This window comes from Rana temporaria, chromosome 6 (assembly GCF_905171775.1).
Source record: "Rana temporaria chromosome 6, aRanTem1.1, whole genome shotgun sequence".
NCBI lineage: Eukaryota > Metazoa > Chordata > Amphibia > Anura > Ranidae > Rana > Rana temporaria.
Window position 1 is genome coordinate 77,435,144 of NC_053494.1, and position 24,186 is coordinate 77,459,329.

Sequence of the window (24,186 nt, forward strand, 5' to 3'; positions counted from 1 at the left end):
TCTGAAGGCAATTGGTTTCACTAGATTTTAGCTATCAGTTAGAGGTTTTAGAGTAAAGGGAGCTGAATACAAATGCACACCACAGTTTCAAATATATATTTGTAAAAAAAAATTGAAAGCCATTTATCATTTTCTTTCAACTTTTTCTTTTAACTACATTTACGTTTTTGGTTGTAACATATGGACCCTTTTTTAAAGCACTGTGTGTGTGTGTGTGTGTGTGTGTGTATATATAATATATATATGCGGCCACGTAATGAATGGGCTGTCGTGCCCGAGAAAACACGGGATGCATGGCCTGCACTAGCGTGAGAACCGAGCTTTAGGGGATCGTGTCAGCACACGTCTTGGCCATTGAAGGACAGGCAGACTGTTCTCCCAGCACAGCCATAAAACTGACGATGCTGAGATGGATGTGCTCTCATCCCTAGCATGGTCAATTTGAAATGGGAAAGCAGGGAGACTGGCAGGATAACCCAGATATTTCACACAAAGGAAGCAATGCAAAGAGAACAGCATGGTACAACAGACACATACCAGGAATGTGAAGTGTTGTGGTAGCATATTCTTTTAAGCATAAAGAAAATGATCCATTCACTCACCCTTCATAACCTGCCTACCTTCTGTATTATCCTTAAGAATACTTTCTATGTTGTCCTAGCTTCTGTGAGCTATCTTGTTGCTAACGTGCAGTATTTGCTGCAGGTGTTTGTTTCACTCTGCTTATTTGCAGAAATAAGCAGAGAAAAAAAAAAAGATATTGATGAAAAAGTAGTAATGGGTAAACACTATTTTATACGTTTGTCTCTGCCTATTCATATTGATCAAGGGTTGGGAACCAGTATTGGTGTCAAAAGCAGGTGAGTGCAAAAGGCCGAATCCCTCCCACAGTAACTTCTATGTTTTGAGTTCAGACATTGTTAAGCAAAGTGCTTCTAACCACCTTCATTATGCTGCAGAGAAAGTCAGGGGGTAGTGAAAAGTTCAATGATTCTTCCTTGCAGGTCCACTGCTCTTGTTCATGCACACAGGACTTGTGGCATTAGTGACCTCTGCAGCCCTATGAAGAATGTGAGCAGCACATCTTTGCTTATCATGTACTATACTGACAGTGCGGTCGATTTAAAGTGAAATTCCACCCAAAAGTGGAACTTTAGTTTTAAGGACTCCTGACCCCCTGACATACCACATTTGACAATGACGTTTTTTTGGGAGGAAGCGGGTACCTAGTTTTGACAGATACCCAGCTTCCACTTCCACTCGAGCTGCCTAGGCGACTCAAGCAAAAGTTCTCCTCTCCCCCTCCCTCCCTGCAATCACAGGTCCCAGAAGGTTGCAAGACCATTCACGGCCCCACAACTCAACTCGTGCATGCTCACCTGGCTGTAAGGCCACAAGCTGTCACAGCCAGGTGCCCACACTAGTGATGCAGGGGAGACAACCGAGGCTTCAGGCGGCCGCATTGCTGGACCGTGGGACTGGTGAGTGTGTGTTTATCAAAAATCGGCAGCTACACTTTTTGTAGCTGCTGACTTTAAAACACAGAAACAGCTGGATCTCCACTTTAATAAAACTGCAGGGTGCAAAATCTGGTGCAACTGTTCATGGCTTTTAATTTAAGCTTGTACAAATAAAATTTAAGAATAAAACCTGGAAGCTGATTGATTTGTATGCAGAGCTGCACCAGATTTTGTAAATTAGCCTCAATATGTTTTGCAATTGCCCATTTTGGAAGTGCTAGCTGCAAAGGGATAAAGCACTGTCTATTAAGGTGCATGTGACGAGACCCTTTGCTCGCTCGATTCTGCTCTCCCGACACTCATCTGCTACTGAGTCAGCTTGCAGATTGCAACGTCTGATGGTCCAGTCATCCAAGGTTCCGGGATCCGAATTACAGCTATGTACCATTCAGACCCATTAAGAACACACACCAGGCAGGCTGTATGTAAGTTCAAACAGGACTCTTTATTTTCAAGTACACAGCACACTTTTATACAGAATTTGGAACATCCCACCCCCAACAACCGCTTTCCTATTGGGCAATTGTAAAGTATATGCAGTCCTCATTCAGGTCCTCCTTAACCATGCAAATGATGACTTGAAATAGTCAACAGGGATTGGTCCAATAGCTTGGATAGAAAGATTGTTATGTGTATTGAGACAGAAGCCCCAGGGGGTAATCAATGTACACACTAGCCCGGTCTATTTAACATAACTTAATTACTACCTCTGAGAGGTTACATTCCTTTAGATAATAACATGCTAATTCAATACTCCTGACAGGAGACTTCTGACCTTTAGAACAATACAAAGTCTTTTAGCGTAAACACATACATCTTCAAACACACATAATAGATTCAATTAACCTTCAATTCACAGTTTTTAGCCAGACGGACTGTCTCTGACAGAAGATAAATTTACCTCTGATAATCAAAAGGCTTTAAAACAGGGTTATCACATAATGGACAATCACATGTCTCAGTATATCCTGTAATACATGAATTAGGATTTCAAGTAGAAACACTCCAGTACTCCAAGGTCCATGACAGTGCAATAAGGAGGAGAGGGCCTCGGGTAAAGATTTTGTAGCTGCCCCACTAGTACAGTGTTTTTCATGGCATCTTTTGCACATTCTATTGCACAAGTACCTTTACATTCTGCGCTATCATGCAAAGTATTTCTCAGTAGTTCTAGTTTAATAAATTCAATGCCCTTGTTTTTTTGTTTACTTTAGGCAACAGAACGTCCAAGAATAAGTCCTCAAGTTGCTCTGTACCTCTTATCACAGGTAAGCTTAATCAAAATAAAGTTGATTAAAAACAATTGACAGTCTAGAGGACAAGAAGACCTCTGATTGGAACTTGTATACCCAGCTGGGTTGGTATTACTCGCAATTTCCTTTACAATTGTTATAATGCTTGTCTGTACTGTTTTCAAGTGCAGGAAATATTTTCTTTCTGTAGTTTTTTTTTTTTTTTTTTTTAATGCAGATATGTGTAAAACATGTATGATTCCTGCAAAATAAAATTGCAAGTCCTTTCATGTGAAAGAGAAATCCACTACACAGAGGAAAGTGTATGTAGCTCCTGAAAAATCTGTATGCATTTTTGTGATTATATATATATATATATATATATATATATATATATATATATATATATATATATATATATATATATATATATATCTATATATATATATCACACATTATATGTCCAAAAGAATTGGGACACCTGCCTTTACACGCACATAAACTTTTAATGGCATCCCAGTCTTGGTCTGTAGGGTTTAATATTGAGTTGACCCACCCTTTACAGAGGAAGGCTGTCCACAAGGTTTAGGAGTGTGTCTATGGGAATGTTTGACCATTCTTCCAGAAGCACATTTGTGAGTTCAGGCACTGATGTGGACAAGAAGGCCTGGCTCACATTCTACTCTCCAATTCATCCCAAAGGGGTTCTATCGGGTTGAGGTGCAGGCCAGTTAAGTCCCTCTACCCCAAACTCACTCATCCATGTCTTTATTGACGTTGCTTTGTGCACTGGTGCACAGTCATGTTGGAACAGGATGGGGCCATCCCCAAACTGTTCCCACCAAGTTGGGAGCATGAAATTGTCCAAAATGTCTTGGTATGCTGATGCCTTAAGAGCTCCCTTCACTGGAATGAAGGGGCCAAGCCCAACCCCTGATAAATGACCTTACACCATAATCCCCCCCACCAAATAATTTGGAGGGCTGTCCCAATACTTTTGGCAATATAGTGTGGATGAGCGAGTTTGGGGTGAAGGAACTTGACTGGCCTGCACAGAGTCCTGACCTCAACCCGATTGAACACCTTTGAGATGAATTGGTGTGGAGACTGTGAGGACAGCCTTCCCAGAAGAGTTGAAGCTGTTATAGCTGCAAAGAGTGGGCCAACTCAATATTGAACCCTACGGACGAAGACTGGGATGCCATTACAATTTGTGTGTGTGTGTATGTGTAAAGGCAGGCATCCCAATACATTTGGTAATATAGGGTGTGTGTGTGTGTGTGTATATGTATGTGTATATGTATGTGTGTGTGTATGTGTGTGTGTGTGTGTGTGTGTGTATATATATATATATATATATATATATATATATATATATATATATATATATATATATATATATATATATATATACATACATACATACATACATACATACATACATACATACATACATACACATACACATACATACACACACACACACACACACACACACACACACACATCCCGTGCTAGGCAAGCTTAAAGCAATTCAATCGAAAACTCAGGTGATTACCGTAATTGTGACAGCAGCACTCACAAATCTATAGAGAAAAAGTGTTACAAACACACCTCTTAAAATCCCAAATTGTGAACTATAAAAAAAGGCTACACGAAACATCTTGATAATTTAAAATGCACCAACCACCATGTGATGAAGGGAGGCCACATCCCAGATGTTTAAACCTCACATTATTAGATGAACCACTATCCCACATGGATGGCTGGCTCCAAGCCACTTGATCTTTCAGCTGTCAGTGGCTCAGATCCCCCCCTCCCCCCCAGTGATATTCAGCCACAGAATAACCTTAAATCTGATTGTATCACTATAGGTACTGTGACGAACCCAGGACTATGTCCGCCTTAAATGCTTCCTCTGTCCAGAACCAGCACTATCCAAGACTCTTTAGCCCACCCAGTCACCAGTCGAAAAACAGTGTAGAGTGGCAGACAACACAACTGATTTATTATCACACATGGACACTACAGATAAATAACTCAGAGGCTCTTCCACCCCACCCTTGTAAAACAGGGCGGGTTAAACTGTCCAATGACAATGGATACACAGGTCAGGTGTGTTCAAACTTCTCATCAGTAAATAGTCTTACCAGCAGGGGGGCTGCTGGAGGAATCCCCCTCCCTCTTTCCTCACAGCAAACACACTTGCACATCCCATAATAGTTGAGGCAGACAACCACAATAGAATATAGTCACACCCCAAACAATCACAACAAAGAGTCCACAACAGCATGAGACAGCACACACTATATACATATATACAACATTGAGTCTGACTAGCACAGATCATAGTGGGGTTGTCATTCACCCTGTGCCCCTATTAGAGACACAGGGTGATGTACACATAAAATGGCCTGGGGAAGCTGGACACAGAGTTTCCAGAGCTATCCAAGGTAAGCTGAGTTGCACAAACCCCCCACCCAAAGTCACCCCTGTCACACATCTCCCCTTTCAGCAGGAGACTAACACAGGAGGAGACCCCAGATGGGTTCACTCCAAAGTTAGTCAGTTCCAGTCCCCCAATGCCGGTATCCACACAGTACCACAAATTAATTGTTCCAAACAGAGCATTACTTACCCAGCCAACCTATGCCTCTCAGAGAACATACCCGCCACTGGGAGAGGCCTGGATTGGCCCTTCTCACTGGAGTCCTTTCAGCCACTGGAGAGAAGACCGGGTGAATGGGCTCACTCCGACTGCCCAGCAGCATCCCTGGGGTATACAGGTGGAGACTGAAGTCCCATCCACCTTTACAGGAAATACATCCTCTGTTAGTTGTGGGCAGAGGCCAGCAGGACTCTGCTCTGTTTCCAGCCCTTCTGCTGGGTTCCTGCAAGACCGAGCATAGCCTCTCTGTGTTCTTGCAGGTCCTCAATGGTAGGTTGTTGTTCATCACCATACACAAAACAATCTGTAAGGCTCTTGCAGCAATCCAGGGCCACCAAAGTCATATCCCTCCAGAAAGCATTCTGTTGTCTCCCCTAAATATTCCTCCTCCGCATGCCATTTCAGAGCCCGATACCGATTGTCCAGCTCCATCTTCTCCTGGACCAGCCTGTCCAACTCAGTCACTCATTGCTTCTGGGGCCGCTCTCCCAGGAATTGCATCCATAACTCCCATTGTTCACTGACCTGCTGTTCTGGGGTTGGAAAGTACTTGCCCTGTTGCATACCAGCAACCTGGAGGGCTCTAATCACATCTCTTACCTGAATCTGCTGCCTGACCTCCAGGTATTCATCCGCAGACACAGACCTGGTGTATGCTGAAAGGACAATCTGCAGCAGCCCTAGAAACTCTGATGCCAGATTCATATCCCCGCTGGGGTGACTGAAGTCTGCTATGCCGACCTTGGGTCCAGGTGGAGGTTTGGACATGTTCACAGCCAGGAAACACGATCCCGCTGCTAACAACCAGTTGTGACGAACCCGGGACTATGTCCGCCGTCAATGCTTTCTTCTGTCCAGAACCAGCACTATCCAAGACGCTTTAGCCCACCCAGTCACCAGCCACAATGCAGTGTAGAGTGGCAAACAACAAAACTGATTTATTATCACACATGGACACTGCAGATAAATAACTCAGAGACTCCCCCCCCCCCACCCTTGGAAAACAGGGCAGGTTATACAGTCCAATGACAATGGAGACACAGGTCAGGTGTGTTCAAACTTCTTATCAGTAAACAGTCTTATAAGCAGGGGGGCTGCTGGAGGAATCCCCCTCCCTCTTTCCTCACAGCAAACACACTTACACAGCCCATGATAGTTGAGGCAGACAGCCACAATAGAACAATATAATAGTCACACTCCAAACAATCACAGCAAAGAGTGCACAACAGCATGAGACAACACACAATATATACATATTTACAACATTGAGTCTGACTAGCACCGATCATAGTGGTGTTCTCATTCGCCCTGTGCCCCTATTCGAGACACAGGGTGATGTACACATAAGAGGGTATTGGGAAGCTGGACACACAGTCTCCAGAGCTCTCCAAGGTAAGCTGAGTTGCACAAACCTCCCACCCAAAGTGACCCGTGACACAGGTACCATACCAAAAGAATCATACAGGCATCCCATTTTAAAGTACTGTGTAAGAATTATTAAACAAAAAAGTAGCGAGAGTACTCACAAATAAAGAGCAATATAAGCATTAAAAGACTCCATTGCTAGTGCCTGGGGGCGGGCGTGGTGATGTCCCCGCTATTCTCCACCCAACATACGTTTTGTTTAGTGGAATGTCTTCCTGGGGCATCAGTCACTCTGTATCCAGACAGGCCCCTGCACTACATCAGGGGTGTCCAACCCGTAGTCCCAGAGAGTTTAGCATGTGGTCTGGGCCTGTCTGGCAGAACGCTGGGGATGCTGTGCAAACCTAGTTAATGGGTGCAACCAAGCTACATATATATATATTGTAACGGTCACCACCGTTTACGACCTTCCATCCACGACAACAGCTCATCTGACACACAGACAAATCAGCAGGCATCCCATTTTCCCAGAATCAAGACGAGACACGCAGCTCTGTACTTGTTCCAAATGTAATGATAACTTTAATGGTTTCTTCTCAGCTTTTTATACAGTACAAGCATGTGACAGTATTCAAAGGGACAATTAGATCTCCACCCCCCTAATCCCACACTAATTACTTAAACATTCCTTAATTAATAACAACAAAACACCTTCACCCACTCCGTCTCCGCAAGTATATTCCACACATAAACAGTTTTTAGCATGCATAATTATAGGTCTGGGAGCAGACCTGGGATTAACACCTGTCCGTTACAACACCTTTACACAAGGACAATGGAATGTCTTCCAAGCCCTGATTCAATTAGCATGTCACTAGAAATGAGTCATAGAATATCTTTGCAGGCATTTAAGGAATATACTGTAAATCACTATCCACGCTAAAACAATCCAACATCTTGCAGTATCTCAAAATCCTGCAATACGAACTATCCGTGATGTCAAATCTCATGTAATACATGAATTATGATTCACTTGCCACTCCATGCCCAAAGGGCACAGAGTGGACTCAGACCCAAGAGTTATCAGTGACGCTGACACAGGAGTATCCTCCATCCTCACAAAGTCTTTGGGTGTCATGGGTCATTCCGTTACATCTATATATATATATATATATATATATATATATATATATATATATATATATATATATATATATATATATATATATATAATGGTATAGGGGAGGATTTTAGAAAAAAAACTCTGCCTTTAACCACTTGCCGACCACGCAATAGCTGAATGATGGCTACAGTGTGGTCGGCTAGTTCTGGGAGGCCATCATATGGCGGCCTCCCATGATCGTGCCTACTGCGGGGTAAGGGCGGCTCTGTAAGCACAGCTCTTTTCCTGTTTTTTTGCTGTGACATATCCATGTTGTGACCAGTTTTTATTAAAAGGAACACATATTTTTATTTTTGGAGTGCGGCCGTCCCAGTTTTTCCATACACATTTTTGCGTCCGGAGGACACTGCTGATCATAGATTGAGGTCAAGAGCCAATCAGCAATTTCTTATCACTTGACCACTGTGTCCAATCACAGCTGATCACGGATTTAAACAGAAGCCAATTATTTGGAAGCCTTACCTCATGCTGACAGCATAAGGAGAAGAGAGCTCGTAAGTGGCTTCTCTAAAAGGTACATGTACTCTGCCCTGATTATCAGTGCAGTCCCAACAGTGCCCACCAGAGCTGCAAATAAGTTCCCATCAGTCCAGCCTCATCAGCGAAGGAGAAAAATTACAGATTTTTTGCTAAATGTTTTAACAGACTATGAAAGTTTTTTTAGTTTTTTATCCATTTAGCAAAAAATACCAGTGGTGATTAAATACCACCAAAAGAAAGCTCTATTTATGTGAAAAAAAATGATTACAATTTTGTTGGGTACAGTGTTGCATGACCGCGCAATTGTCATTCAAAACGTGACAGCGCTGACAGCTGAAAATTGGCCTGGGCAGGAAGGGGTAAAAGTGCCAAGTAGACAGGTGGTTAAAGCAGGCCTTTCTCCTTTATTTGAACTTTTTCATTCACTTCTTCCTTGATAACAACCGGAAAATCAACAGCCGGCTCCTAATATTCGTGAATTGAAAATGACTGCTCAGGAAGACGGAACCACAAGGATAACTTTTGGCTGCGATGCAGACCTCAATATACTCCAAACATTAGACACATGAACAGTGTTTTGTACTGCCCAAACCTTTCTTGCATGCTTATATACTGATCATGTGTAATGGAGACTGCACACGCAATCTTGCTATAATATTAAAACTGTATCCATAGCATAGCATTCTGTGCTGAATTCAGGTATATTTGTATTCATTATTCTTCTCTGCTCCTTAACCCTTAACATTGTTATGTTCTGTGTAGTGCGTCTGAACGATTAATTATTTTGACTAATTTTAGACCAGTAGAATTTCTTTGAAATAACATTAATGTGAATACAGGCTGAATATGGAAATACATTTATATTTATTCACCAAGTCAAATATTCAGAATAAATAGATTAGTGAATGAACATAGACAACAATTTTACATAAAATAGCAAGATTGTATAGAACACTCAATGATATATATCGCTATGCAATAACCACTTAAGGAACGCCTCCTGCACATATGCGTTGGCAGAATGGCACGGGTGGGCACAGGCACGTACAGGTACGTCGCCTTTAAGAGCCCAGCCATGGGTCGCGTGCCACTGGCGCGCGCATGCAACTCAGTCCGAAGCTCCGTAGGACCCGATCGCCGTCGGTGTCCCGCAATCGCTCACAGGAGCTGAAGACAACGGGAAGAGGTGTGTGTAAACACACCTTCCCCATTCTTCACAGTGGCAGTGTCATTGATCGTCTGTTCCCTGATATAGGGAAAGACAATCAATGATGTCACACGTCCAGCCCTGCCCCCCTACAGTTAGAAGCACATATGAGGTCACACTTGACCCCTACAGCGCCCCCTAGTGGTTAACTCCCAAACGGCAATTGTCATTTTCACAGTAATCAATGCATTTTTATAGCACTTTTTGCTGTGAAAATGACAATGGTCCTAAAACATTTTCAAAATTGTCCGATGTATCTGCCATAATGTCGCAGTCACAAAAAAAATCGCTGATCGCTACCATTAGTAGTAAAAAAAAAAAATATTAATAAAAATGCCATAAAACTATCCCCTATTTTGTAAACACTATACATTTTGCGCAAAACAATCGTTAAACACTTATTGCGATTTTTTTTTTTAACCAAAAATAGGTAGAAGAATACGTATCGACCTAAACTGAGGAAAAAAAAGGTTTTTTTTATATCTTTTTTGGGGATATTTATTATAGTAAAACATATTGTTTTTTTTTCAAAATTGTCGCTCTATTTTTGTTTATAGCGCAACAAATAAAAATCGCAGAGGTGAACAAATATCACAAAAAAAAGCTCTATTTGTGGGAAAAAAGACGCCAATTTTGTTTGGGAGCCATGTCGCACGACCGCGCAATTGTCAGTTAAAGCGACGTAGTGCCGAATCACAAAAAGGGGCAAGGTCCTTAACCTGCATATTGGTCCGGGTCTTAAGTGGTTAAATAAAACAAAATTAGTGAATTCTCCCTGTGGGCAAAATTACCATATATAACTAGCAGACAATAGTCTGCATTTTACAAAGTCCAACAGTTATTCCCCTGCAGAAGAAAGAAGTGTTAAACTACGTAAAAATGGTATGCTACTATAGCGCAAAAACAGAAAATCATTAAAATTAGAAAAACAAAAATAGAATTAAAAGAAAAATGTAAATGGTTATAATATCTAGAAGGAGCAATCTAGGTAGAACAAAAAAAAAAAATCAATAGGCTTATCAAGCTAAGCAAGGAATCGGTAAAATGTCAATGTATTATAGTTACTAGGGATGAGCCCGATGTTGGCCTAATGGCGAACAATGTGGTGTGTGTGAGGCAAATTCGAAAGCCGGGGAACACCCTTTAAAAGTCTATGGGAGTAATCAAAAGTGCTAATTTTAAAGGTTAATATGCAAGTTATTGTCATAAAAAGTGTCTGGGGACCTGGGTCCTGCCCCAGGGGACATATACCAATGCAAAAAAGTTTTAAAAACTGACATTTTTTTGGGGAGCAGTGATTTTAATAATGTTTAAAGTGAAATATTCCTTTAAATGTCATACCTGGGGGGTGTATGCCTGTAAAAGTAGCGCATGTTTCCCGTGTTTAGAACTGTCCCTGCACAAAATGTAATTTCTAAAGAAAAAAGTCGTTTAAAACTACTCAATTGTCGGGTCCCAGCAATACAGATCAAAGTCATTGAAAAAAAACATCAGGGCCCCCCCCCCCCAGTCCATTAACAGGCCCTTTGGGTCTGGTATAGATATTAAGGGGAACCCTGTGCAATTTAAAAAAAAAATGGCGTGGGGTTCTCCCCAAAAATCCATACCAGACCCTTATCCAAGCACACAACCTGGCAGGCTGCAGGAAAAGAGGGGGGACAAGAGAGCGCCCACTTCCTGAACTCTACTAGGCCACATGCCCTCAACATGGGGAGGATGTCCCCATGTTGATGGGGACAAGGGACTCGTCCCCACAAGCATTGCCCGGTGGTTGTGGGAATCCCCCATGATGCTTTAGAGGGGGCGGGGTCACCCGTGACACCACGAAAAACCATCGGAAACCCCCATTGCGTCACAGGGGGGTGGGGTCACCCATTCACATCACGGGTGGTCCCGCCCTCAGTTATATAAGACATGTCAGACGGGTAACGTGTCATTCGGCCGGGAGCCTCAAAGGAGGCTGTATCGTTCGTATTGTCCGGGTCGTAGAAGGATTTACAGCGCTGGAATTTTTATTATTATTATTATTTATTATTATTATTATTAATAAAAGACGTGTTCCAAGCTGTGTGTGTGTTTTTTTTTTTTAAACTTTTTTGTCACTTTTGTGGGTGAAATGGTAGGTATACAATGTGCCCTGTTACCAATTCACATAAGGGGGGCAGCATCTGGGGGTCCCCTTTGTTAAACGGGGCTTCCAGATTCCAATAAGCCCCCTGCCCGCAGACCCTTACAACCACCGGGAAAGGGTTGTGGGGATGAGGCCCTTGTCCCCATCAACATGGGGACATCCTCCCAAAGTTGCGTGCATGTGGCCTGGTACGGTTCAGGAGGCCTGCCAGGTTGCGTGCTTGGATAAGGGCCTGGTATGGATTTTCGGGGGGAACCCCACACCATTTAAAAAAAAAATGGAACAGTGTTCCCCTTAATATCCATACCAGATCTGAAGGGCCTGATATGGAATTTGGGGGGGACCCCCACATTTTTTTTTATGACTTTGATCTGTATTGCCGGGACCCGACAATTCATGTAGTTTTAAATTACCTTTTCTGTTATCGTCCATGGACGGACACAGCTCCTTAAATCTTAAACAGTGGGTTATGTTCCCTGTTTACAGGAGAGGACTAGGCAGAAACATGTTAAATACATGTTACATTAACAGAGTTGAACAGCCCCGCCCAGGGGGCGGTCCCTCCAGACATAACCCTCCTCACTGCAGCATGCAGCCTCAGTTTTGTTCTGCCTAGCAAGGATAAGGACGTATGGCTCCCTTTGGGCCCTGCGGAGAAATTTTATTTTATTTTACTTTTTCTTGAATAATCTTCTTTCAACTGTCGTCTGAGAGACAGGCTGGATAATGTAGATCCTTGTAGTCTACTCAGTCAGACCAGCAAGTGTGGGCACACCTTTGCAAAGAGGCTGGGTCTTCCACGACATACCCCATGACTCCTGGGGTGGCCGGTGAGCTTTGCTCCGAGGTCCACATATGACTGGGCCATTGCGGATGTAGTTCTGTCAGGAATGCGTCAGCGAGTCCTCACTCGGACATGTAAGTACAGTCCCTCCCGCTTCGGCGGGTTGGTACGGCTGGGCATTCCTGGGGTTCAGGGGTTCTCTTCTCCTCCCTTCCCTGCTCCTTTTCCCTTGCTGCATTGCTAACATTGCCGCTGTCGGGGGGGGGGGGCTTTCTGAGGGGACTGTGTTGTCTGGCCTGTGTGTTTTTTTTTTTTTTTATAGGGCTTTCCTGTGAGGAGTTTTTCACTGTTAAAAAGTCCTAGGAGGCGTTTCCTGTTTAAACGGTAGCTGCGCTATGGCACAGCTTACATTGCAGTCGAGCCATTTTCCTGTGGCCACGTTCTGAACGCTCGGCGGCCATCTTGGAGTAGTCCTGACCCCTAGTGCTGTATACAGTGCACACAGGTCCCTGCAGATGCCATTAACTCACCGTTCTTTTCCTCTCACACGCTGTGTGCTGAGAGCAGACTGCAGCGCTGGGCAGTCTCCTCCTGAGGTGAGTCCCCTGGGTACCCCTGGTCAGTGCAGCAAGTGGGTGAGATGCCCTGAATAGGGCTTTAGGAGCTTCTGTTTATTTGTAAGGACAGGTGTGCATATTATACATACACACTATGTAAATATTATTATTATTTGGAGTCCGTATCTGGGTCCTTCCCCAACATGCTGGTGGTGGCAGCAGATGTTCGCACCTGGGATTCCCACAGATATTTTGTTAGTCCTAGACACGTTTGTGCCAGGGTGGGGGTGGACGGCGGACGGGCGGTAAAAGAGTGCCCCCTTCCCCCGTTATCCCCTGGGGAATGATCTGTTATGGAGCCATGGACCAGGTACCTGGGTAGTAAAAAAAAAAAAAGCAGGATAAGGCATTTATGGGTGCGCTTCTCACTGCTGCAAGGGACTCTCTTAAGCTGCATAGTGCAGCTGGGTTTCCGCCGAGGGCTCAGTCTTTTTTGGATCACACAAATCAGACCGCTCTGTAGGTTTTTTCCTTCTGTGCCCTTCTTTGATAATTTCTAAGAGGCGGAATGAGAAAAGCCGCTGAGGGCTTTTTTAGTCCCTCACCGCCGGGCGGTTCAGTACCCCTTTGAGGAGAGCCTTTTCAAAAGGTGGGATTCTTCTCCGGTGGTGGACCCTCTGGGTGTCATGTATAGGTGACCACTGTCCCTATTGCGGGGACCCCCGCTTGTATGGATCTACAAATAATAAACAAGCGCGCAACCAAAACAAATGATAAAGTGAAATTGACTGACTCAATATGTAAGTGCATATGCAATGCAAATATATATATATATATATATATATATATATATATATATATATATATATATATATATATATATATATATATACAAAAATATACAAACCGTGAACAAATTATTACCAAAGTAACTAAATATGTTTGTGCGTATAGATGCACAAATAAACCAGTGAAAAATGATTAACACAAAATATATAAAAAAAATAGAAACAAAGTCCCAAACGTGAAGTGAGGAAATTGTTAACAGTAGGACACTTCTAGGGATTAATCCAATAATCGCTGTAATATTCAATAGAATATATAGAAGAAACCTGGATCTTATTTTCAGCCAAAAGAGTGTGAGGCCCCATACACACGGGAGTATTTATCCGCGGATATGGTCCAGCGGACCGTTTCCGCGGATAAATCCTCTCGAGGATTTCAGCAGATTTTAATGCGATGGAGTGTACTCACCATCGCATTGAAATCCACGCCGAAATCCTCTGGCGATGACGTGTCGCGCCGTTGCCGCGATTATGACGCGGCGACGTGCGCAACGCTGTCATATAAGGAATTCCACGCATGCGTTGAATCATTGCGACGCATGCGGGGGATCCCTTCGGACGGATGGATTCGGTGAGTTTGTACAGACCAGCGGATCCATCCGTTGGGATGGATTCCAGCAGATGGATTTGTTCTGCATGTCAGCGAATATCCGATCTGCTGGAATCCATCCCAGGGGAGATATATCCGCGGATAAAGATCCGCTGGCGTGTACACACCATAGGATCTATCCGCTTAAACCCATTTGCTGGGATTTATCTGCGGATGGATTCTATGGTGTGTATGGGGCCTGATATTACTGCCGCTTACCAGACTGGAAGGATCTCGGGTTAAGGAGATCTGTAGAGCGTGTGCATCGGCCTGCTGGCTCGGTAACCAACAACTTGAATCAGGAAGGGATGCTTCCGTCTTGCTAGATGAGAGAAAACACCTTCAGCTGTTCTTCAGACCGGATCACACAGGAGAAGCAGGCAGAATGCACTCGGCTTTACCAGGCACTAGATCTGAGAATGGTAACTCGGCAGGAAAGAAGCAATAGAGTCTTCAAATTGAAGTATGTCCAAAATAGAGATTTATTTAAAAATACATTCAAGTGTCACAGCAAATAAAAATGTATAAATTCCACAGCAAATGTCCACGACAAAAATTGTAAAAAAACACAAAGTTAAACAAGTTTTCTTCTGAATCAGCCAAGGATCAAACCTAAAGGCTAAATATTATGAGCGTGATGGCGTTAGTAAATAATGCTCCACCCGACGCCTTTCCCCAAAAATGGCTTCAATTGGGAACGGAGGCTAACTTCCCACGCCAGCACATCACACTTATATACTTAATAGGCAGCCGGGACACCGGAAGTGACATTCTTCAATCTCACCTCTGTAGTCACCAGATAGGTTGGGTCACAATAAATAAATGAACCGATCACAAAAGTATACCTATTATACCCTTCAGCAATATGAATATATACATATGGGAGAACGCCCCCCAATAGGGAAGGTTCCTCCCACATATCCACACACAAATATATAAGCAAGGACAGCAAATCTATATTAAAATAACCAAAAACAATATAGAAATATAATTTTAAGGCTAGTTAAAGGAAACGTATCAAAGACATGTTTAAACATGTTTAAAAAATCTAGGAGGAGGAGTATAGAACATCTAGGATGATTAACTGTTATCAATAAAGCAATAGATGTCCCACTCCACATTTAAACCGCAAGGCTTATAACACTGGAGGTCATATATCCATCGAGTTTCACAACAGCATATATGTCTTACCAAATTATCTCCCCTCCAATGTGGAGTGTATTTTTCTATGGCCAGCACTTTAAGTAATGAGGGGTCTCTATTGTGATGTACTGTATGCGAAAATGTTTAGATACACTATGTTCAATAAAACCACTTTTTTTTTTTATTATTTATATCAAAGAAACTGGCCCATACGGACCACAGCAATTACAGAGCAATGAATTATATCATTACAACACAACATATACATGGGAAGGGTTCTCCTGTAGAAGTGGTGCAGCATCAGTGAAGGAAACCCCCGTGCATTAAGAAATTATACCGCAGTCCACCGGGGCCAGCCACTTATTTTTCCTTTTTCATCTAAAGGTGTTAATAAAGCAGTTTAGAAAAAGTAAATGGGATAGAAGAAAGTAGGCAAAATCGCCCAGATACAGAGAGGAAGCGTGGGGGGAGTTAGCACAGGGAGGGAAGGGGGGGAGGGAAGGGGGTAGGAGTGGTTGGCGCAGGGAGGGAAAAGGGGGGGGCGGTGTGGGAGGGCCCACAGACCCGGGTCTGGTCTCATACCAAAAAAGAAAGAGCCTTGTCTTCTCTCTATAAGCTAGGGTAGTTTCCTCGTCTTCACCAGAAAGCCCATACGGGGGCGGTCAGCGGGGGTCTAAGATGGAGGTGGGGGTGTAACTGGCCCAACCTCTCCCCTCAGTAGTAGTACTTCATTGGAATACTTAAAGTGGTTCCAGAGTTGACAAGTCGCTTTATATTTTTCCTGTCTGTTCTGTTTGGTCAGGACCAAGTCCTCTAAACTGCCCACCTCGTCCACTTTTTTAAGCCATGTGGCGACTGTAGGCGAGTGTGGTGTCTTCCACAAGATGGGGATGCAGGCCTTTGCTGCGTCCAGCAAATGCCGTACTACAGAGGTCTTGTAAATGCGTGCTGGTGTGTCATTAGCGTGCAGAAGGAAGTAGGCCGGGTTGTACGGGACGGAGCGGTCTGTGAACTGTTGTGTGATCCTGTGTACCTCCCCCCAGATACCCTGAAGCCGGGGGCAGGACCAAAAGACATGTAAGAGGGTACCCCTCTCCTCCTGACAGCGCCAGCAAAGGTCTGATGTTGCCGGGTAGAACTTGTACAGTAAATATGGCGTTCTGTACCATCGCGCGAGGAGCTTATGGTTTGTTTCCTGGGTTTTGGTGCAGAGGGAGGATTTGTTTGTGAACTCAAGTATGTTCTGTTTTTGGGTAGCTGTGAAGCTGCAGTTCAGGTCTCCCTCCCACTTAAGGAGGTAAGGGGGCCGATAGCTCCCAGGCGGCGTGATAAGCATGTCGTAAGTTAAAGAGAGCGTGTGTGGCAGCACACCAGTCTCTGTGCAGAGCCCCTCAAACTTAAGGTTGTATCTGCGTCTCCAGGAGGTGGCAAGCTAGTAAGGAAGTGTCTAAGCTGCGATGCTCTCATGAAGTCTAGACGGAATAAACCACCTGAATCCGAAAGCTCCGCCACCGTTCGCCACCTTCCCCCGCCTTCAAAGTGCGAGGCCTGATATATGCCAGCTTCCCTCAAAGCTTGAAAGGGTCTGTCTGTCAGGCCCGGCTCGAATCGAGGGTCTCCTAAAATGCGCAAGTCTTGATTGTGTTGCCAAACAGCGGGTGTGCTCTAAGGCCAGGGGACAGGGCCGTCTGACACCATCGGGCCCTGAAAAGGGGCACCATGGTCTGTGCTTGTTCAAGCTGTGGCCACAGTTTGGTTTCTGTATGTCGACACCAGTCTAGGAGTCTGCTGAGGTGTACAGCGTGGTAATAGGTTTGGACATCGGGCATCGCCATCCCCCCAGACATTTTCGGCATTGTAAGTATCTTTTTATGTATGCAGGGTTTTTTCCCTGCCCAAAAAAATTTGGTGAAAGCGGTTTGTATCTGCCTAAAATAGCTCACTGGGATGTGAATCGGGAGGGCCTGTAAGAGGTACAGGAACTTGGGTAGGATTGTCATCTTAAGGATGCTACAGCGCCCGAACCAGGAATGGAGCCCACCGGTCCATTGGTCCAGAAGCAACTGCACCGTCTTAAGGAGGGGAGGAAAATTGAGCTTAAAAAGACGTGGAATCGACGTCGGGATGAGGGAACATAGATATTTTAACGCCGTCTCCGACCACTTAAGGTGGAAGCGTGTTTTAAGATCTGCGAGCAAGAGTTGGGGGATCCCCACTCCCATCGCCTCCGACTTACTGAAATTAATCTTTAAATTGGTGATCTTCCCGTATATCTCAAACTCCTTCATCAGGTTGGGCAGGGAGACAGCCGGGTCCGACAGGGAAAACATCAGGTCGTCAGCATAAGCCGAGACCTTGTATTGTACGCCCTTTACTTCTATGCCCGTAATTCCGGGATTTTGTCTAATGTGGCATAGAAAGGGTTCCAGGGAAAGTGCGAACAGCAGGGGCGATAATGGACACCCATGTCTCGTACCATTCGTTATTGGAAAGATGTCAGAGAGGACGCTGTTCGCCCTGACCGTCGGTGACGAGTACATCGCTGTTATCCCGTTCATCATTTGGGTCCCTACCCCTATATGTTCAAGCGTTGCGGACATGAATTCCCAGTTGACCCTGTCGAACGCCTTCTCTGCGTCCATCCCCAAAAATACGCTTGGTGACTTGGTGGCGTTCGCTATGTGCAGGAGGTTCAAGACCTTGATCGTGTTATCTCTAGCCTCCCTAGTTGGCACAAAGCCCACCTGGTCTAAGTGGATGAGGCGTGGTAAGTGTCCCTGAAGTCTATTGGCGATGAGCTTGGTGAATAGTTTAATGTCTGTATTTAAGAGGGAGATCGGGCGGTAGCTCCCGCATTGTGTCGGGTCCTTGCCGTCTTTGTGTATAACTGAAATATGTGCTTTTAGGGTGTCCCTGTGCAGTGTTGCTCCCGCACTAAGGTCATTGTACAATTTTACCATATGTTGGCCTAGGGAAGGGAGTAGAGTTTTATAGTAAGTGACCGTGAGGCCATCCGGTCCTGGGGCTTTACCCCGTTTGGTCATTTTAAGCGCCATCTGTAACTCTGATAGAGTGATGGGGTCTTCCAGTAAATCTCTAATTTCCGTTGGTAGCGTCGGCATATGGGAATTGGCTATATACTCAGCAGTCGCTCTCCGGGAGTGAGGAGTTGTGTTTAAATTGTAGAGGGAATTGTAGAAAGCTCTAAATTCCTCTGTAATGTGTCGGGGCAGGGTAGCCTTCTGTCCGTCGGTGGTCGCAATGTGTGGAATGTAGGATAATAGTCTCTGTGATCGTAGTGTTTGGGCCAGGAGTCTCCCGCATTTATCCCCGGATTCATAGATTCTCTTTCTACACATTTTTAGCGCCGCTTTGGCCCTAAAGGACAAGAGGTCCGTAATTTTTGTGCGGACGCTGTCCAGTCCAGTTCAGCTCCCAGTTGTCTGGTGGTTGTCCGTTTGTGGCTAGACTCGGTCCTGCAGATGTAGTAACAGGTTCAGCTGTGCCGTCCACTGCCGTTTCAGGCGGGCCCCGTGTCTAATAAGAATGCCCCTAATGACCGCCTTGTGGGCCTCCCACACCACACCCACGTCACTCCCCAGCGTGCCGTTGGAATCAAAATAGTGGCCGATCTCTTTCACTACGTCCGCCAAAACCTCCGGGTCCTGAAGGAGACTCTCATTCAGCCTCCATGGCGGTCTCTGTGTCCCGTGGATGTCTGAAATAGCGTATCTCAGGCCTATCGGGGCGTGATCCGACCACGTTATTGACCCTATGGTAACATCTCTGATCGCATGCAGGTGTTCATGAGGGATATGGAAATAGTCAATGCAAGAGTACGTTTGGTGTGGTCTCGAGTGGAAAGTGTAGTCTCTTTCCAACAGATGAAATAGGTGCCACACATCGACCAGTTGTGCTGAGTGGAGGGCTGCTACGACCCGCTTGCGTGTGTCCCGAGGGGTGGATGAGGTACCCGAAGAGGTATCCTCCGACGGTGTCAGCGGTATATTAAAATCCCCGCCCACAATCATCTGTCCTTCACTGTACTTTGTGAGCTTCTCTACTTGGCGTTTAATAAACACGTCTTGGCGGTCGTTTGGGGCGTAGAGATTCCCAATGGTTACTTTCAGCTCGCCAATCCTGCCCTTTAGGAACAGAAACCGACCTTGCGGGTCTGTACGTGCGTCAATACATGTCCACGGGACTCTAGCCGAAATAGGAATCGACACCCCCCTAGACTTGGCCTCCGAGTACGCAGAATGGTAGGCATGGGGGTAGAAGCGGTTTCTAAGCACTGGGAGGGAGCCGTCTCTAAAATGTGTTTCCTGTAAAAGTACGATGTCCGCTCTCAGGCGGCGCATGTCATGGAGGAGTACCCGACGTTTTTTCAGGCGTGTTTAGCCCCTTGGCGTTTAGAGATCTCACCTGGAGTTCGTCCATTGTCGTGGGTGAGAGGGAGGTTGTGAGAGACCTCCGGGGGTATGTAAAGGGGGGGGCTGGGTGGGTGGGGGGAGAAATCAGAGAACAGCCGAGAGTGGAACGGAAAATGTCCCACTTCAGAGGTAAGTATGAAGTTAGAAAGCTACCACAAAAGCGGGCAGCTGAGGGGAACCTAAAGAAGCTTAATTGGCTAGAACGCTCTCCAGGAGAATCCTGGGTATAGAGCGCGGTCCTATGTGGGGTGGTGGCGAGACAAAGCCAGCGAGCAGGGCCCCGGCTCCTTCGCCCCCGGCATGTATATTAGAAATCTTCTCAAAGCGGTAGAACAGTTTGAAAGCAAACATGGCATTGTAGCAAATAGCATACATCTAATTGAGCTAGAGCAAACAAATACAAAAACAAAAGACCTGGATATAAAATGGGAAATAGGCAGGCATAAAAGTGCAAACATAGTATATTCATGGTATACAGCAATGTAAGCAGTGCAGTTCCCTGGTCGCATCAATTGCGTGTCATCTTCATGTTGGGTGCCCGATCATAGTTCATACACCAAGATTCCTGTTAAATGATCGCGTCGGATCCCAACCCCCTCACCCCCGTTGCTACGGAGCAACACATTCCCTCCCAGCAACACATGCAGCCCCACATGACTTTTCACAACTCCATCCCCGCCCCACCCAAATTAATCAGAGGGTCGGCGGGAGGGTCTTAGTGGTGGTAACATGGTGCAGTGTCTGGAGAAGAGAAGTAAAATAAAAGTAACCTGGAATCATGTAAACGTCTTCTCTCAGGGCCTCAGAGTCAAGCCTAGTTCTTCTAGATCCAGAGCCTGGGGGGGGGGGGGGTCCCGTAGCGGGTGTGTCCTGCAGCATCAACATCATATCAACCAGTCTCCCGCAGTAGGGAAAAAAAAATATGGGTCAGGACCCCGCACCCCCTTCCCCAAATCCCAGCAGGAGCGTGCCCCCGCTCGACATCTCCCCAAAGCATGGTGGTGTTATGGAGGCCCAGGGGGGGGGGCAAGCTGAGGAGAGAGAGACCGGGGACCCAAACGTACACTCAAAGGTCCCCGCCATCTCGTATGAAGTGGAATTGACAGGCACGGTGTCCTCCATGAGGCAGCCCGACATCTCCATGAGGGAGGGGGGGTACAGATCAGTCGCGGCGGGCCCCAGCATCTGCCCCCACATACAAACCAGGGAGAGGGTCCCGGGGCCCAAACGGCAGCGCGGGACCATCAGGGTGTATACTCGGCAGCGGGAAGGGGGACGACGACTCCAGGGACATAACGGCCTAGGGCCTACTCACATGCTCCCCCTGACACTGCTCTCTCATGGCGTCTGCCCCTCTGCTGGCGAGGAGGGGCCGGGCCACGGTATGTAGATGGTCCCGATCTTCCCATGACCCTCGGGAGTAGCTGCAGCCAGTCGGGCACCGGGATCCGATCTGTCTCCATGAACCGGAACAGCGCTGGAAGGTCGGCGGCGGTCTGCAAGGTAAAGGCGCCCACTTCCCTGCGGAACGTCACCGCAAAGGGATAGCCCCATCTGTAGGTAAAGCCTTTGAGTTTAGCTAGTTCCAATAGGGGACGTAAGAGGGCTCTTTGTTTCAAAGTTGCCCTAGACAGGTCTGGGCCGATCTTATTAATGGAGCCTGCCGCCCCTATATCTCCATAGTCCCATGCACAGCGCAGTATGGCCTCCTTTTGTGTGTACCTGTGTAGGCGGCATATCACATCCCGCGGCCTGCTCGGGTCTTCTGGTCTAGGGCCCTGTGTGTTCTGTCCGGCAGAATGTCTGCCCCAGGGTCCTCGAGGATCATGCAAAATATGCCCTTTACCGTCTCCTCCAGGTCCTCTGCCCCCGTGTCTTCTGGGATGCCACGGAGCCGCAGATTATTGCGGCGGCTCCGGTCTTCGATGTCCTCCAGGTGGAGCTGGAGCGCCACCGCCGCATCACGGTGCTGATCCCGGGATTGCTCCAGAGCAAGCACCCGGCCCTCCAGCGATGTCACCGCCGACTCTCCCGTAGACGCTCGCTCCGCTATGTTGGATATTTCACCCCTTCCTGGATATCTCGGCGGTGAGTCTCCTCTAACCGTAGGATCAGGGATTCAATATCTGTGCGTGTGGGGAGGGCCGCAATGTCAGACCGGGTGGGGAGGGCCTGTAGCAGCGCCCTGATGTCTTGTTCGGGGAGGCTCACCTCTTGAGGCAGCTGGAGGGCCATGATGATGTCCCCCGGAGCAAAGGAGGTACCCGCAGATGGTGCAGGGACCTCGGGCGGAGGAGATTCTGCCTCCAGAAGGTGAGACTGCTGTGCCGCGCCACGCGGTAGGTCCCTTGGTGCAGTAGCCCAGGCTCCCGGGGAGGCCTCCTGCTGCAGGTGGTGGAAATAATGCTGAATCTCTCCCGTTTTTTTGCCTGCGGGTGTCCCTTTAGTGGATGCTCTTGTCTTGTATTTTGTATGCGAGTTCATACCGAATTATGTCGGTTTTCTGCCATTTAGTGGGGCCCGGAGCCGGGAGCTCTGCAGAAAGACATCCTCACTCAGCCATGTCTAGGCCACGCCCCCCCCAAAAACCTATTTTTTTTTTTTTGTATGTCTCTTTGGGTATTTAGGCTTTCATGAGCAGCAGCACCATTCTTTTTTTCACTTACTATATAATAATTTTTACATTATTCACTTAAAACTACCTTTACTTTTATTAGGTTAAGCGCATAGTTTTTCTCTTTTTTATGCTTGTATGGATCTGACTGATAGAAGATTCAAAGTACTGACCAGTTCCATGTTTACCATGCTGGGGTCTGACTTGTGGCCTATTGTGGCCACTACTCTGGGGTCTGTCACTCACAGATTGAGCATTTTGCACCAGACAGTGGAGGAGCACCGACTCTCTCCCGAAGTTATTAGGCTAGCGGACCAGCTGGTCCAGGGCCTCATATAGGTTTGTGATGCTTCATTGAATGCTGCGCCCTTGTTATCCAGGGCTTCTGTTTCAGAATGGTGTTATGCACACGTTGGTGTAGTGGTTAACTCCATTACTTGGCAGCAAGAGAGTCATTGGTTTGAATCCGGACACTGACGCCAATCTGCCTGGAGCTTGCATTGTCGCTCCCTGTATCTGCATGGGTTTCCCCTGGGGACTCCAAAGCCATGTGTGCATACACCTACATAATATACATACACACTGTGGCCCAGATTCAAGAAGCACTTGCGCGGGAGCAAGTGTGATTTGCGCCGCGCAAGTACTGATTTGCTCCCAGGCAAATTTGCGGCTGATTCTGTAAACCAGTTAAGCCTGAAATGCGGCCATTTTCCTGCGCACGCAGCCTCGCTGCTCCGGCGCAATTATAGCGCAATTTTGCGCGGGGTGTAAGTTGCGCCTTCATGGAATTCCCTCAGCGAATATGCAAATTGGGTACTGCCGATGATTCAGAAACATGCGCTTGTGATGCGCATCTTGCGCTGGAAGCGCGCAAGCTTTTTTCCCCGGGCAAACTTGCTCCTGCTAAAAGCAGGGGCAAGTTAGCAAAAGATGGCCAAATGTCATCTGCAGGAGCGCGCAACTTCAGCAGCACCTAGACAGACGAGCTGAACAAGCAGAGCACCCACATTTCCGGGACCTCACATCTGTGCACCAACATGCCAGGGGCAGCTATGGTTCTTGATATTCTATTGACTGAGCCGACTCGTAGGAGGGCACGGGAGAGGATTTACAGAGGGCGCTACAACCTTTTTGAGATGAGTGATAATGAGGTGTATCGCATGTTTCGCTTCAGCCCTGAAGTCATCCTTGAGTTGGTAACAATCCTGCAGGATGACATCAGCAGCCCGACCCATCGGGGACAGGCAGTGCAGCCACTGGTGAAGGTAGTGGCAACCCTTCATTTTTTGGCAAGTGGCTCATTTCAGCGCACAGGTGGAATGGTGGCGGGGATGTCCCAATCCAGCATGAGCAGGTGTGTGCACCAAGTGATCCCTGCAATACTCAGACACATGGGCACACAATTTATCAAACCAACCACAGCTGACCTGCGGCA

General features: G+C 46.3%; 1 protein-coding gene across 13 annotated transcripts in view; it reads left to right on the plus strand.

The window, feature by feature from the left end:
* The window catches only part of CLEC16A (C-type lectin domain containing 16A), a 1,403,906-nt gene that overhangs the window by 435,170 nt on the left and 944,550 nt on the right, over nucleotides 1–24,186 (plus strand). For all 13 annotated transcript variants that reach the window (XM_040358542.1, XM_040358539.1, XM_040358533.1 and 10 more), the window contains one exon: nucleotides 2,735–2,788. In XM_040358542.1, coding sequence (XP_040214476.1) covers nucleotides 2,735–2,788 — 54 coding nt within the window. The remainder of the gene's footprint in view (nucleotides 1–2,734; nucleotides 2,789–24,186) is intronic.